Source organism: Athene cunicularia (assembly GCF_003259725.1).
Source record: "Athene cunicularia isolate RWA chromosome 12 unlocalized genomic scaffold, athCun1 chr12_part1, whole genome shotgun sequence".
NCBI classification, from domain to species: Eukaryota; Metazoa; Chordata; class Aves; order Strigiformes; family Strigidae; genus Athene; species Athene cunicularia.
The window spans coordinates 14927634-14944086 of record NW_020799116.1 but is presented as its reverse complement, the minus strand read 5'-3'; the positions used below and the strand labels follow the sequence as shown (position 1 = coordinate 14944086).

At 36.0% G+C, this 16453-nt stretch overlaps 1 protein-coding gene across 12 annotated transcripts in view; it reads right to left on the bottom strand.

Annotated features, from left to right (window-relative positions):
• The window catches only part of ERC2 (ELKS/RAB6-interacting/CAST family member 2), a 532940-nt gene that overhangs the window by 151283 nt on the left and 365204 nt on the right, over window positions 1–16453 (bottom strand). For all 12 annotated transcript variants that reach the window (XR_003399297.1, XR_003399299.1, XR_003399301.1 and 9 more), the window contains one exon: window positions 3246–3393. Coding sequence is in view for 1 of the 12 variants with exons in the window: in XM_026857422.1 (XP_026713223.1) it covers window positions 3246–3393 (148 nt within the window). In the remaining 11 variants the exon portion in view is untranslated. The remainder of the gene's footprint in view (window positions 1–3245; window positions 3394–16453) is intronic.

Here is a 16453-nt window from a genome sequence, read left to right as displayed (position 1 = left end):
TACAACAGTGCATGTAGATTTCCAGGCAAGACAAAATTATGTTCAAGCAAATTTCTGACTTCAGTTAGTACTCTAAAATAATTACAAATTATTCCCCAGTAGCTTGGCTACATGATTTAAGACATTATGTGCTTTACACTGCAATAACTTGCCTTCTGTTCTGCAGTGGTGAAATGAAAGTCTGGTTCTTAAGAGAACACTTCTCAGCAAAATTTGGAGAGCATTAGACATAGCACAGGAATTGTAAAAGGAAGACAGTGGAAGTGGAGTAAACTTTCTTGTGAAACACAGTAGGAAATATTTTAATATTTAATGAGGAAATCTAAAATTGATGCACCTGTAATAATAGCAATTTTGTAGCCACACAGAACAGATGTAACTATTTTTTATGTTCAGGAGATGCACTGTTTGATGTGCAAGTCAAGAATGGAACTTACTCTAAGACACAAATATATCAGAATAAATGCCTGAATTGCAGATGCTGCAGGAGAAAGGAACACATTTACTCTGATCAACTGATGCCTCTTTGTGGAACAGGGAAAGCCTCCTCTTACTGACGTTCTGCTAGTAAGATTTTCAGCCACCGTGCTTCATACACAGCCTAGCTTTCCCATCACTAACTGACAGCTAGTCAATGTAGCCATGAACAGAAGGCTTCCTGCTTCACTGGATCCCTAGATAAACCAAAAATCCATTTGTTATTGTGGATGTGAAGGGAATATAGATTTTTATCACTGTCCACCACATTATTTTGCCTCTCAAAACAAAGATTCCTCCTACAGTACAGAACAGGAGAGGATTTGGGGGCCTAATCTAGCATTATCTAGTGAGTCATCTTCTAATATTTATAAATATCTCTCATGATCACATCAGACTGCAGAAGTTGGGCTTTTTTTTCTTCTTTCTTTCAGCAGTGTAACAGCTGTGGAAATGGGGGATGGGCAAATAAGGCCATAAGAAAAAATTTGATGCTGCAGCTGATCATTAACTGAAGTTCTAGTGAACCAGAAATAGACTGGGAGATGGCATCTCTGCCGTCTGAGGAACAGAGCGGATATATCCCCCAGTGTGGAATCCGTCACTCGCCCCCTGAGCCAGCACAGTATAGCATGGAAGAGTAGCACTAACAAGCCTTTGTGTTGGATGTACATGTGAAAGCTTTGGGGTTTGACAGGGGTTCTCCCCAAAGGGATTAAAGAAGTATGAATGATCTCTACAACCTCTATTATCAGATAATTCTTAAGTGTAATAAAGTGGTGACCTAGTTAAACCACATTCCTGTTTCTGGTGTCTTTTTTTTTTTTTTGTGGTGTCTAAGATAACAGGGAGATTATTTTGGCATCAATTTAATCTAGTTAAATAGCTTTACTGAAGATCTTTATCACTATAAATAATGGAGGTATTTGAAGTATTTGGTTACAATTCTAACTGGAGTTATCCAAAACAATGCCTATCTAGCAATCCTCTTCTGCTGTTCCTTCACTCTGTCTCAAGAAAGTTATGAATGTTTTGAACACTTTTTAGCAATAGCTTAAAGGTACAAAAAAACCCCACAACCAAACCCAGGGGAAAAAAAAAAACAAAACAAAAACAAAAACAAAAAGGCTCAGTTTGCCCAAAACTCTGAGGAACATTTAGAAAACATCCAAGACAGGTATCATGGAACATAGCAAAGTTTCATTACTCTTCAGTAACGAAAGATTACTATGAAAAAAGGAGAAAATAACTACCTTCTCTTTTCCAAAACAAACCAAACCTCCCTAAAATTATTTGGAACATAATATCATCTGCTTCGATGAAAAACAGTGGGATGAAGTACTAAAAATCATAAAGCACGTCTGCCTATTTAGCAGATAAAATTTGGGTGAAACGTCTCCTGGCCAGCTGACTGATCTGAGACATGAGTGCATCATGGCTGGAACACAGGTACTTGGCTGGAATGTCTGCAATGAAGTCAGCATCAGGAGTGGATGCTAACTTCATGCTCGGGGGCTGTTTCCTATTTTTATAGACCTGGGGGGAAAAAGCTATAATCATTAGATGCATGAGGTCAGAGGTATTGGGAATTTAGCACAACAGCAAGAGTCTTTCTTAACTTGCTGTTACTGAGTGCATGGAGTTCTACAGTACGTAATGCATCCTTCAGAATAAAGAATCATAACACTGACTGTGCACTATGTCCTAAACTTTATTAACAGGGCAAGCTCATTTGTAAAGTGGCACACTGCCTGACAGCGAAGTAGTTACTTTGACAGGCTGAGACCAGAATGATTTTGCAGATGGTATTCTCCTCCTCAAGCAACAATCACAGAATTCAATAATGTCACATAAAGAAAAACATCAGATACAACAACTTCAGACATGGTCTGAAAACATCTTTCTTGTCTTTTGCACCTATTCTGAAAGAGGAATGGTGTTTACCAACATACATGACACACAGCACAGGTTTTTAGTGCCTATGTTATATGAACATCCTTTGTCCTCTTGCCTACAGTACCTCTTCTGGCTATGACTATTACCTTTTAAAAATCAGGGGGATTTTTAAGCACACAGTTTTAAACATTTTAATCATTTAAATACATAGTTTTAAACATTTTAAACATTTAAGTACATAGTTTTAAACATTTTAATTAGAGAAGAGACCTGCGTTCTGTATCTGGTACATGCGTACTGTGTCTAGTATGGTTATTTTCCTCATTAGTAAAGCAGAACATAAATTTACTTGTGATAAAGTATATTTCTAGAGTTTCTATTAACACCTCAAATGACTTTCAGTGTTGAAGGTAGCGTGATTTTTACTGATTTGAGAATTTTTTTACGGATAATCACAATTTCCAGATAACCTCTCAGAAAGCCTGAAACCACAATTGCTTTACGACAGATGAGCAAACAACTGAACAGAAGTAAGTTAGAAAGAGTCAACAGAATGGATAGTCTCACTTCATGGCAAAGAGCATCTGCTTTTTTCTGTCTCACATAATGAAGAAGGTTGGGAGCTATGTAAAGAGGGAAAATAAAACCTGTATTAGCTGCATATAATACGACTCAAGTAAGCATGCAGCTAAGTACTTCACCATAGAGAAGCAATAAACACTTACACTGAACACCTCCTACCTTTTGTAACTGCTGTCACATCTCAGACCTGGCTTGAAGACTTTCAATATGAGGTTAGAATAAAATAGTGCAAACGAAAATAATGCTGATTTTCTGTTGCCGTGAAAGTATGAAAATGAATGTCTCCCCACCTGCTGTTTTAACTGATGTACTAATCTGTCCTTCTCTCGTTTAAGAGCCATTACTTCCTCTTGAGTCTTCTTTTTCTTTGAAGCAGACAGTTCAAGCAAGGCAATGTTTGCATCTTTTTCACTAATTGCAGCGAGCAAAGCTTCCTGTCTGATAAGATAAAATAAAACCTGTTATATTCTCATTAAAACAGAACATGCACTACTATATCACAGTACATGAGATTCTTTTAACCACTAGGAACACAATCAACCACATTCTGAACACTTTCTATTGCATTGTCACGTCTAATCAAAAAATGAACTAAACTGATTAGCCAAAACAGTTATCTTTATAAATTTTTCATTATTTAACTATTTTACAAAACTCAGTCTATTTTAGTACAATGTGATATCCAACAATATTTCTGTGAAATGTCTTGCTCTTAAAAATCTTTGGTATTTATTTTTTTTAAGTCACTTTCATGAATTCTAGAAAATTTTATATAAATCTGTTGTGAATTATTCAAATCATACAGACTGAATAATAAAAAGCAAAGTGATACAGATAAAAAGTTTTATATTATCCATGTTAATTTGGTACCCTAGAGACCTCAGTACAGAAATCTCTGGACATCTTCCTCACATTTACTTAGATGCTTTCCTATGAATTTATTGTTATTGTGTCACCACAAAACTAGAATTCTTGAAGTTAAAAATAACATTGAGAAAAGAAGTTCCTTGATCTAATTGTTCCTAAGGAATCTTTTTCCTTTAGAATCCTGACACCTCAATCTCCATACAGCAAACAGAAACTTACAGCACTCAGAAACATATAGAATTACATAGAAGCTATCAGGGGGACATCGTAAATCATTTGTGAGGATATATTGCAAAGTTAATTTTTACACCATGCAGTTGGAAGCACAGATCTTGCAGTATCTTATTATTTCTTATACTCTAAAATGTTCACATTGCCAAGGCCATAATCTGTCCCTTATTTTCCTAAATAAAAGAAATATATTCATCTTCTGCAATGCATTCAGTGAGACTATGACTTATCAGCCAAGAAAAAGCATATACTACTTAATAGCTTTTAGAACAGAATATGTTACGGCCTATGCCTTTTTCCAGAACTATGTAAGATCAATCATTAAAAAATAAACATGGATTAATGAGTCATAAATTAACCTTAGGCTCCAACTGCTAATAAATATAAGAATACGGCTCATGAACTTCATACAGTCAAGGTGAGATAGAAGCTTGGAATTCTCATAGTCCTTTGCCTGCCAGCAAAAATGTCAAGAAAGCTATTTCACTTTTATTTCAAAGTTCCTAATGTATTAATATAAATATTTATAGGACAATATTTCTGATGGAGTCAAAGAAAAACAACCCATTTATTTTACACTCAAAGTTATGAGACATGGATCAATTTTAGATAAACAGTTTCATTTTATTCATACACTTAAATAGTCTCATTTATTATTCTGTCTTCTTCTTTCTAATCACAGTTAAATGATGTTTAAAAGAGGATGCCATAAGTCTCCAACAGTCTTAATTTAAATGAAAGCTATTAATTATTTTAAATAATAGATATTAAAAAAACCCCAAGACATCAGAGGGTCACATATCCACAATGCTAATTGGAAATGAGATATAGGTATATTGTTTTCTAGAAACCTCGACATATAGGTATATTGTTTTCTAGAAACCTCATAATAACGCATAAAATTGCTGCATAGTAATTTGTAAAAGATGATCAGTGTTTTCACATTGTATGCCCAAATAAAATATCAGTTGCAGATCATTTTCATTAAAATCCTGATTTTTTTGATGCACTGAAATAGAAGAAAGTTGGTTTACTACTGTATTCAACAATCCCTCTCACCTTGCAAAAAGCAGAGAATTTCTGCACCATACAAAATCTAAATATGCCTTCTTTTGAGCATCTGGCTCAAACAGAAAGGAAAATGTAATACTATTTCAGCTTTTTCTCCACAGTACATTTTACATACACGTCCTTACTTTTCTGTTTTAGAAATGTGTCCTAACCCTAGAACGTGGGGGTATTTTTCAGGGGTGATAACATGAGCTTTCTGACAGAAAGTGTCAGCAACAGGTATTTTTTGACTTTAAAGTCAAAGAAACAGGATATTGCATTAATACTTTTCTTCTAAATGAAATTAGATTAGGTTAGTTCCTCTACAGTTACCTGACAGCAGGATGTATTAAAATTACAAAGAAAGGTTAGTCAGAACTTTTGACAATGTTCCACTGGTTTGCAATTTTTAACTTGCACCGAGCAACAATTTTGTTGCTATTTTGAGTATTATTAAAAAACAGGTTTTACAATGTTCCTCTGGTTTTCAGGATATGTAGGACAAAGATTTGCCCTGTCTGCATTTAACACCAGTGGGATTATTTCCTAATCTTTAATTCATGGTATTCATTGCTGTAAAGTAGGTACCTATGGTAAACAGCAAAACATAAATCTATTTAGACTAAAATTATCAGTCTAAATATATATTTATTTAAGACCTGAAAGTAAACATTGACCTAACCATCACAAACCTGACACACTCAGAATTAAAATAGGTAAAGAAATATACATCTAAGTAATTCCAAGGTTTTGAAATATATTTAGAATAATTCTTAGGTTATGTAAGTTAACCCCATCCTAGCCAGACCAAATACAATGTCTACTCATTCAATAGAAAATTTCACGGTAAATTTAAACCTTGTAGGTGGCAAGTAACGATATATAATGTTATTTAATTATGTTTATCGCATATTACAGTTGTAAAAAGCCACAAACAGAATAAAAGTTTTAAATTTACTTGCAAACTACTGAAGCTATCCTGAAATTTTACTTCAAAGTTTTGATTATTTCACTGCCTCAAAAATGGCAGTGAAAAGATAAACCTGACTAGTGATGAAGAAGAGTCAGAGCCAATTAATTATTTGATATCATTTCAACATCGGACAATGGGATTCATTCACATCCATTTTTTTGCATTGCCATCCAGAATGATCACACACTCTTGTGGTCATTACTGGTCGACTGTGCAACACTCTAGACCCGCTCTAAAGTAGCAGATGAGGTAAAACCTTCCACAGGAGAGAACAGCCAGTCAACATGCTCTAAAAAATCTGCACTCTGGATTCTGAAGCCCCAAACCCACAAGATTTTGCAGACTCTAGCACGGTTTTTCTCAGCTGATGTATGAAAGCCAACCAGAAGGTATGAGAATGTTTTTGCAAGGGAAAGCTAACAAAATCTTTTTTTTCTATTGTCTTGTGGCTTACAGGATAATTCCATTCATTATACCACTTCTCCTATCTTGGGAAAATACATAACTAAACACTTACCTCCAGGAAATAATGGTTCATAGTCATGTGAAATAGCTGCTCTCATATGACTCCATAACTGCTCCACTGAGATGCTTTAAGATTTGAATCAAACCCACAGCACATACACAAGTTTGAACTGGCCTCCCAAAATTATTGTCAATATATTTTTTAATTCTTATCTTTATAGTAAATGTAAGTGGAGTTGGGAGGCCTTAAACCTATGAATGTTGAGATGACTACACAATATATGAATGGGGATTTCTACTGAATTCCACAGCAATGTGGAATGATGAATATATCCACACAGATGGGCAGCTGAATGCAAACTTGCACTGCCAGTACTCTTGAAGTCATCCAAATGTGAGTCAGCTTCAGTTCAGAAGCTGTAAAGCCTCATTTATCTAAGAGACAAGGTGTTTTAGGTTGGGCATAGTGCCACACAACACGCTGATGGCTTCCAGACTGGAACTGGCTCATACAGCCTGCTCAGACTGTACGCAGAGCAAGCTTGCATCTGTCTGCACCTGTCTGCACAGACATACTGCTGGAGTATGTCGACATATTATCTGTGTCTATTATCATGGATAATCGGAACAGTAATAACCTCAAATATCCAGTGGCATTTAACTAGGCATCCAGGTTAACAAGAGTTCAGCTGAGAAGGGTTGTATATTCCTACAAATTGTACATATCAGGTGCTTGCATCCTTATCAATGAACTACTTCAATACAGAGGGAAGACAGAGAGACTCAACAATTATTATTATTATTATTGTTTTACAGAGTGAAAAATAAATATGCAGGTTGTGACAGGGCATCTAAAGAAAACAAAGTGGCCTCCTTTAATCCTGCATGGCCAAGCATACTACTAGAGTTACAGTTACTCCACTAAGTCCCTGGGAGATAGAGGTTGAAAAATACCTTGGCCATGATGGTGAGGCACTGTAAGTGAAGAGATCCAAGCATTTATAAAGCAGCCTTTGGGGATAGACCTGGAGCTCTACATTATCATATCTCAGTTATTACATATCGTACACTGGTTCACCCACCAGTTGCTGTGCTACCCTATCAACATACTTCAAGTTCCTATGGAAGAATGAAATCTGATTAACATAAGCAATTTATTTTAGCTACCCAGTGACCCTTCTAAAAAATGAAAATCACCATTTTTGCAGGAATCATTTGAAATTAGATTATCTGACCACTAGGAACAAAGCAGAGATGTCAGCAAAACAGCTGACAATACTGACTTTCTCACTTACAAACATGAAGTAAATTTAGTTCGAAAATATAAAGAGGTGGCAAGGTCTTCATGTAAATCTCTCAGGTGAGTAATACACCTCTGCTTTGCTGCTAGAAACTGGAACTCATCATGCATTTCTGTGCATGAATTTTTGAAAATCAAGACCTGAACTGGCTGTGGCAGTGCAGTTCTCACCCCTCCTCGTCCCGCTGCTTGTTGCTAGGTGTGATTCCACCCACACCCCCTGAGCTATACACCAAACTGTGGAGATGAGGACTGCTAACATTAAGGCACCCCCTTAACAAGCCTGACTCCTGCCCTCCGGATTGCTCGGAAACAGTTACGACAGCCCATCATCTCCTGATGGCCTGGCACACCTGTGCCTGGGATGTGCTCAGATGGGAACAGCAACAGGGGTGCACATTCATCAAGTTCCTGTGCAACTGCCCGAAGGCACCAGAGAGTATTTGACAAAAGTCAGTTATCTCGGACCCGATAAATTGTGACCACCAGGGAGACCCTTTGGGCTCTCCTGGATCACAGCAGCCTGTGACCAGCATCTCCCCTGAGCTGGGAGCCTCGCGGGTACCAAAACCCTTAAGGTGACATCTGCTGCCAGACCTGACGGAAGGCCGGGGCGAAGTCAACCTGCTCGAGTCTCAATTATCGCCTGCTGAGGAATGTCAAGGCATTGGAAGGATTTACTCTAAACCCGAGAAGAGGGAAATTTTTCTTTGAGCTAGCTTCTCTTTCACCTGTTCTTTCTATGCTGATTGTTGTGTAGGTAAATACACAACAATCTTTCAACATTTCTAAATTATTTTGTAATGATAAATTGCTGTTAGTTATTAATAAATCTAGATTTCCTGCTAAATCATTACCATGTTAATACTTTCATCCATGACACTGGCAACAAGAACATGCAGTCTGATATACTCTCAGCTAGCATGCTTAAGAGTGTAAGTGTAATTTATAATTCCTAATTATCTACTGTCTCATGAAAAAAAATTACTATCCAAATACAGTTCTATAGAGATATTATCACTATTCGCAGCCAAAATGTCTCCCTATTGTTTAATAAATGATGGTAATAAAATACATTTTAAAATAATTTATTAGAGCACTGAATTAAATGACATTCTTTAACAGGATTATTTATAAAGAGTAATCCTTTTTGCTATTAGTAGTTTTCCCTCTCTTTTTTGGCAAACTAATCCGTTATACAAGTAACAAGGTAGTACTTTTAACACCAAGAAAAATAACTCTAACTGTGCGTAGTAAAATTAGGTAAACTCTCAGATTACTAATATAAATATTAAATCTAACATCATTTGCTCCACGTTGGTAAGTATTCTGCACATTTGCCTTTAACATACATAAAATAATTCTTAGGATTCCCAATCTATCTATCCTCCACTGTAACATGATTGCTCATTACAAGTAGGAGGAGAACGTTTCCCCAGAAAAGCAAAACCCATTAAATGAAAGTTCATCCCGCCAGCAATTCTACTCCATAGTAAACTACTACTTCAAGCTATTGTCCTTAATACAAAGACAGTGTCCTGATGGGCATACATGCAGCTGCTAAATCAGGGCTTAAAGTACTAATTATTTCAGTGAGAAGCACCAAGAAACTTGCACAAATACCTCAGTGCACTTCATACTAAAATACAAAAGACAAGAGGACCAGTTCCTTCCAAGTGGCCAGGAATTCATTTATTTTTGCAAGTGGTATTCCATCCCAAACCATTCAGGATTCCACTCTATATACATGAGTGATGGACTAGAAAATCTACTTATTACATTCTATGAGACTTGAGACTGGAAAGATATTCAAGAGCCATGAAGACAGGAATAAAAATGTCTTGACAAACCAAAGACGCTGTCTAGAAAACTAAGGAGGAGCTTCATATTAAAGACCTGTTGTGAATGAGGCAACATCATACTGTTAACTGTAAATGGAAATAGATTGCAAGACAGAAATAGTTCTTTTTGATCTGCGTGTCTTTAGGAAGATTGTAGCTGAAATACTGAATCCAGTTTGGATATGCTTCTCCACGAAAAATGTGGAGACTCTTCAGGGGAGAGCAACAAAAGCAGTCAGACAAATGACTGACCGGAAAACACTAGGAAAACTGTAATAAATACTCTATGAGTGGCAACGTGATAATCAGAAGATAAAATGCTAAGTCAAATTGAATTATAACATTTTTATCCATGACACACAGAACAAGAAGTCATGTGCATAAATTGAAGGAGAAAAAGTTGCAGGTTTTTTTCCTCCTAATGTCTACCCAAGGCCTAATGACAATGACAGGTAAATACGAATAGCAATTCAGTGCTGGAAGAAATTTCCGTGGAAAGATGGTCACTGACAGTAGAAGTCTTTCGGAATAATTAAGGCAAACGTCTGTTAGAAATGACCTCGGTATAGCTGATCTTTCCCTAAGACATGACCTTACCAGCAACTCAATTATTTAATGATTCAATGATTTAATGATTAGCTTTAAAGCTAATTTTGTGAGTCTCGCTTAAGACAGTAGTCCTTGGAGCTAATCTCCTGTTTTATCCGATTCTATCACATGCTTCCTAGCCTTCCTATGACTGGGAGAAAACACCTTTTAAGTTTCTACATCTATAATAAGAAAGAACAATAACATTCTCTGTGAAAATTTCCATGACAACAATTACAGATAAGAATGACTTTATCCTGCATAGGCCATTCCTCAGTGATAGTGAAATAAAGAGGTGCCTTTCATTGGAGGATCTATCAACTATTAATCTGACAATAGACATGGCTTTTAGACAAAAAGATAGTATAAAATCATATAAATTTTAGTAAAGTCACTGGAACAATTTTAATTAAAGAACATTTGTGTTAAAGAACAATTTGAATTAAAGAAAACTACCATACACAGGATTAGAGAAAGAAGATGATACCAAAGCAACTCAATTATAAATGTAACCTAACACCTGAGAACCACAATCTTATAGATCTCTAGCAATTTAGACATAGAGTATGCATTTGTGAAAGCATCTATCTTGGAGTGAAAAAGATTACTTAATATGAAAAGGAAGCCTTAGCATACTAGAAGGGAAGATAAGATAATGCAAGAAGAAATAAATCCATGAAAGACTCTGTTGAATGCCAAACTGAAAAAGTATATTGTATACAGTATTTTATCAAACTGCAGCCTAAACAAATGTCAAATGGAATAATTTCTTTAACAAATACAGGCAACAACTGAGAAAAAAGGGTTGTTCACTAGCATATATTTAGTCAAGATTAACTACGGATAAAAAAATGTACTAAGAACAGATTTAATAACCCTAAACTGTCATTCAGCTTGTAGGAGGTATTCAAGATACAGCTAATAAAACACAAAAAATGGTTCTAACCACCCACAAAAAAATCTCAGTAGTATAACACACTGAAGGATGACCACTAAGATAAATGCTTTCTTTTGAGAGCTGCCTTGCAGTTAACCTTCTTAAAGAGTCTCCCAGAAACCTCTAATCATAATACATTGCATTGCCACTTATCACAGTCAATTTAGAAGTGAACTCTGTAAACACTCCTGCTTTACTCCCCACCTCTGTTAGTCTAAGAAAAATTTTCTGAGCCTTAATAAAAGAACTCATGACAACTTTTGGGGAGGTGGGGTGTGTTCTTAGAAACAGTCCAATTGTAATCTAACAGAATTCCAAGATTAAGATTTATAGAAACAAGATCTTCTAACAAGAACTTTTACTGCCTTTACTACTTAAGCTGTTATCCACAAAATACAAAAATGCAACTGAAAAAGTCACCATTAAACTTAAATCAAGTCCAAAATGTTTGAACTAATGATATACCGCACTCTGCCAGCCTCTTACGTGCTAATTGTACTGAAGAAGGAAAAAAAAAAAAACAGCTCAATCAACTTTTTCTCTTAATTATTGTTTTCTTTCCCTCCTGACCCCCAGTATTCAACCTTAAGTTCAGTAGGAGGTGACCAGAGATAGACGGTGATGAGAGATCCTGTTTGAAACAGCTTCTCTCTGTCATTCCTAAAGCAAATAAATGGTTTGTTAAAACATGCTGTTAATCCATTATGGATGTGCATGCATCTTGGAAAATAAACTTCAGAATATTATTGGTATTTTAAAGCTTTTTCTTTAAAAACAAGACATACTGATCAAAAGCATGAAATTTAAAATCTGTATATTCAACACTGTTGTAAGTCTAAGCTAGCCGTATGACACAGACATGTAAATTCAGTCACTATTGATATTAGACAATTATCCTAAGATTGTATGTCTGAGGCTACAGAAAATTTGTCTCTCCAATTACATGACTAAATATGCTTTCCAAAAATCATACTTATACCTTACTGCTTTTAAATGAACAATTATTGCACTGTTTTCAAAGAACAATCCCTTCTGAAGTACTTTCAGAACTAAAACCAGCACGAAATAGCGCTTCAGGCTGGCCCAGTGCCCTTCCAGCAAGCACAGAGAACTACTGATGCTCCACAGCCCAAACACACCAAGAAGCAGAGAGGACTGCTCCATTAACTGTGGGACAGAACGAGGGGGGGCCTCACTCCTACACACCCCAGGCCAACCCACCAAGAACTTTTCCTCACTTTATCTGAGTATCAAACCTTGAATTTATCGTCTGATCAAGCCTTCTGCTGGAAGAAGGTTCACACTGTGTGAGATAGACAACAAATACTCTCTATATTGCACCTGTATTAGATATATATTTTCATTAGACTAGAATCAAGGAGAGACAGGAAGAAGCAGCTGTGCTTAATGTGAACTTTCAGAGTAAATGGAAAGAAAGAAAAGAGAGGACTTGATTCTGAATAGTCACAGAGGAGTTTCTTGAAAAAGCAGCTTTCTTATCCATTTGTCTTTTTCCTCCAGTTTCCCTCCCCAGGGCCATAGTTCAGTGCTTCTTCCCTATGTTTCATTATTCCCATAACCACCCTTCTCCTCACATCCTCCAGCAACAGTAAGTGTATTGTCTTTAGATTTGCAATTTTAAATTATTCCTTCTTTTTCCTCCTTAACAGTGATTTTGAATGTGCACATAGGTCTTTTGTTGAGCAAACGAAAGTCATCCAGTATACAGGCACAAGTAGTGACAGAAATTTTAAAAGCCAAAGAAGGAACTTCATGCCCATCTTTTGGGGCTAATTTTCAAGTAAGAAGTAGGCATTCAACTGCCCTTTGAATTCTCTGAACTTTTTCAAGCCCTATAACATTGCACTGCTGATGATTTGTTTTAGAAATGACAGATAAGTGAAACAGACCTCCTCAGAAAAAACAGATTCATCTGTGAAAGCAATTACATCATAGTTTCATAGATCATGCTTCAATAAGCACTGCATTATCATGTCATTCAAATGGGCAACATTGCTCACACATGAGTAGATATACCAAGCTTCAGACCATGTGTGAAATGCAGAGGGGAAAAAAAAGAATTCACAGTGCTGCAAAAGTTAGATGATGACAGTTATTTCTGGGTTTTGCAGCTTATTACTAGAGTTGACTCCTATTGTTCATTAGGCTTTGTATGATTCTCCATAGGAATGCAACCAACTTTTGGTTAAAATACCTCGGCCTGTTTTATGCCATACCACAACATGGTGCAAAACTGGGGACTGCTGAGAAGGACAATGGCATCTGAACGTTTGGGATTGTGTTACAGCAGAACACAGCACTGCACAGGGTCCACCTAAGTTAAACAGGAAAACAAAACTACAGGTAATCTGTCATTGTCAGCCTCCTTATCCTTCAACACCACTTTTTGTGTTTATAGAAGACAAAGATAAAAGTACTTTGCAGGATGAATGGTTTGATCTCTAGAATATAGTTCTTGGTAACGTTTCTGAACTGCCAAAGAAATATTTAAGCTTGGAAAAAAAGGTTAGAATTAAGACTTACTATTGTTTTAATGAATTGCAGACAATTCAAAATATTTGAGTCAAAGACATACAAAACTGAGATGAATAGACAGAATATTCAAAAGACAAACTTCAGTTAATTATATTCTGTTCTTAATTTTGAATTGACAACATACTCCAAATGGCCATTCGTTAGGAAGTAAATTTTTATGCCAAAGAATGAGTGGGCTTTCTTACAACTTTTGATAAACATTGATCAACAAAATTATCCTTCTGGCAAACAGATAACAACTTAAAATATACCAAAATCTATTTCCTTCCTTTCCACTGGAAATTTAAGAACATAAAGCAGTCTAATTTTGAAAGAAGTAATTTAAGGTCGTCCCTCTAATTTCCATAAAGTTACAAGCACTTGCCCTCTGAATAACATATATAACAGAACTCATTAAATCCAATTTAGATCACAGTTACTTTTAAAGTATATCACAGAGGGAATAAGTAGCTCCATTTTGAAACAACATAGAAATCAACATGAATATGTATTAGAATTTATGCCTTGAGCTTTACAGTATATTAGAAGGCAATTTTAAGAAAGAAAATTGCCTGAATACATAAGATTAGCAAAATGCATTATCTTGCAGTGCATAATTCATATCTGATACCTGATCTGAGGGCATAGTTTAAATGCTCATCAAATAGGGTGTCAGACAGATTGTGTAAAGCAGCGTCATATAATTTTCACTAGCCACAAATATATGTCAGAGTACAATTCTGTATATTAGCCTTAAACTGAGAAATTCCTTAGAATTTTGAACACACACACCCCCCCAAATAGGCTGACAGTTTTAACATTTTAATTATTGTAATCAAGATCCATGAAGTCAGAAACATCATTACCATCATTAACATAACATCCATTACTTACTGCTATACTATGAGTATATGTTAAAACTGTTACATAGCTCGATAGATACACAAAATCCTACAAATTATTACAACTAAACACTTTTTTATTTTTTAAAATAAAAATGTTTTTGTTAAATTTGCCTAGTTGATGAGGTATTGCCTTATAAATAAGCTACCATTCTTTTAGGTGTGGGATGTCCAACGACCCAGGTGCCTAAAGGCATTTTGCCAGGGAACTTTTATTTAAACACTGCTTCCATTATTTTATCTCAGCGAAAAAAAACCCTTGATTTTTAATAAAATACTGCATGCCCAAAATACAGCATATGAAAATAATAACTATTAAATAGAAAAGTATCAGTAAAGACAATGAAAGCCAAGAGCAGGCAGAAGATATTTTATAAGGAAGGAGAGAGGGAATTAGACAACAGCAGACAAATATTTCTCTAATTAGTATCTTAAAAGATTGGGAACGAAAGAGATAGGATACCACATGATGTTGTTTAATTATATGACTTCCTTGCTAATGGAGCTATTCACAAGCGTTGCCAGGAGCATGAAGACCATCATATGATTCAACTTTGCATAAAGACGTTTGCTCATTGATCTTCTTTGGTGGGTTAACTGTTTTAAAATTTGTTTCAGACTAAGCAAGCATTTTAAAAAAAGGCATATGTACAGTCTTGGAGCTCTAAAATAATACACATTGACTCACAGTGAAGACAGTTTGTACTAAGTTTCTCAAAGCGGACAAAAGAGCCACGAGATGTAACACTGAACTGTATGAGAGAGAAGGTATAGCGCCCAGCAAGGCAGATGTCCGAACGGCAATGAGGAGTCATCACGCTAGACGTAACGGTAGTTGGATATTTTAAGACAGTTCCGCAACAAATTGTTGTTGTAGCATGTTGCAGCACTAGTCTTGATAAACAATTAACTTCTTACCTATCATACTAGACTAACACATGAAATTCTCTATTGGTCTGAACAATAGTTCTGATAGTCTTCAGAAAAACTTCTAAAACTGAAGGACTTTACCGAGGGCAAAGAAAGAGTCTGATTTTGAGCTAAAATCCAGTTAGTTCAAATTTTACTACAAAAATGGGATAATAGAATGACTTAATCCATAGGACTACACTGACTACTGGAAAGTTGATACTTTAAAAATTATTAAAATCAGTGAACTAGAAATAAAAAAAAACTTAGTTTGATAGGTCAATCAAACTGCTTCTCCTTCCTTGTCGATGATTTAACTATCAGCTCTTTCCGTAGTTAGGTCAGTCCCTTCTGTAGGTGTCAGATGTATGTCAGAAGGTATGTCTTCCAGTTGGGTAATCTCAAGTATATGTTAAATATAACTGACTGAAGTGAATCTTCCTGGGGAAAGGGGATATTAAGGCCTTTTCTGAAGAAGCTACCTAGCCTGCAAGGTGACACTTGGAAAGGTGTCACAGCAGGGAGCTGGGCGCCAGCAGCTTGCACAGACACCCGGATTACAAGCAGGGGTGGCAGGGGACAGACAGTGCTTCTGAGGAACCCGTAGGAACTGGAGAGAGTTTGCTGCCATTCGAAAGTCACTGAGCTGGAAAAGGGCATGTCTGCAGGGGGAGGAAATTATATATATATATATATATATATATATATATGCATTGTGTTATCTTGTCTTGGAAAGCTAGCATGATATTACAACCCAACTGAAAAAAGTAGAGGTAAACTTAAATAAATGGTTATTGTAAGTTAAATTTATCTTCTCATGATGTTTAAAATCTATACAAATGTAAGTGCTAACTGAAGGGAGGTGAGGTACGGGCAGTGGAGCCACACACAGTGGACAGG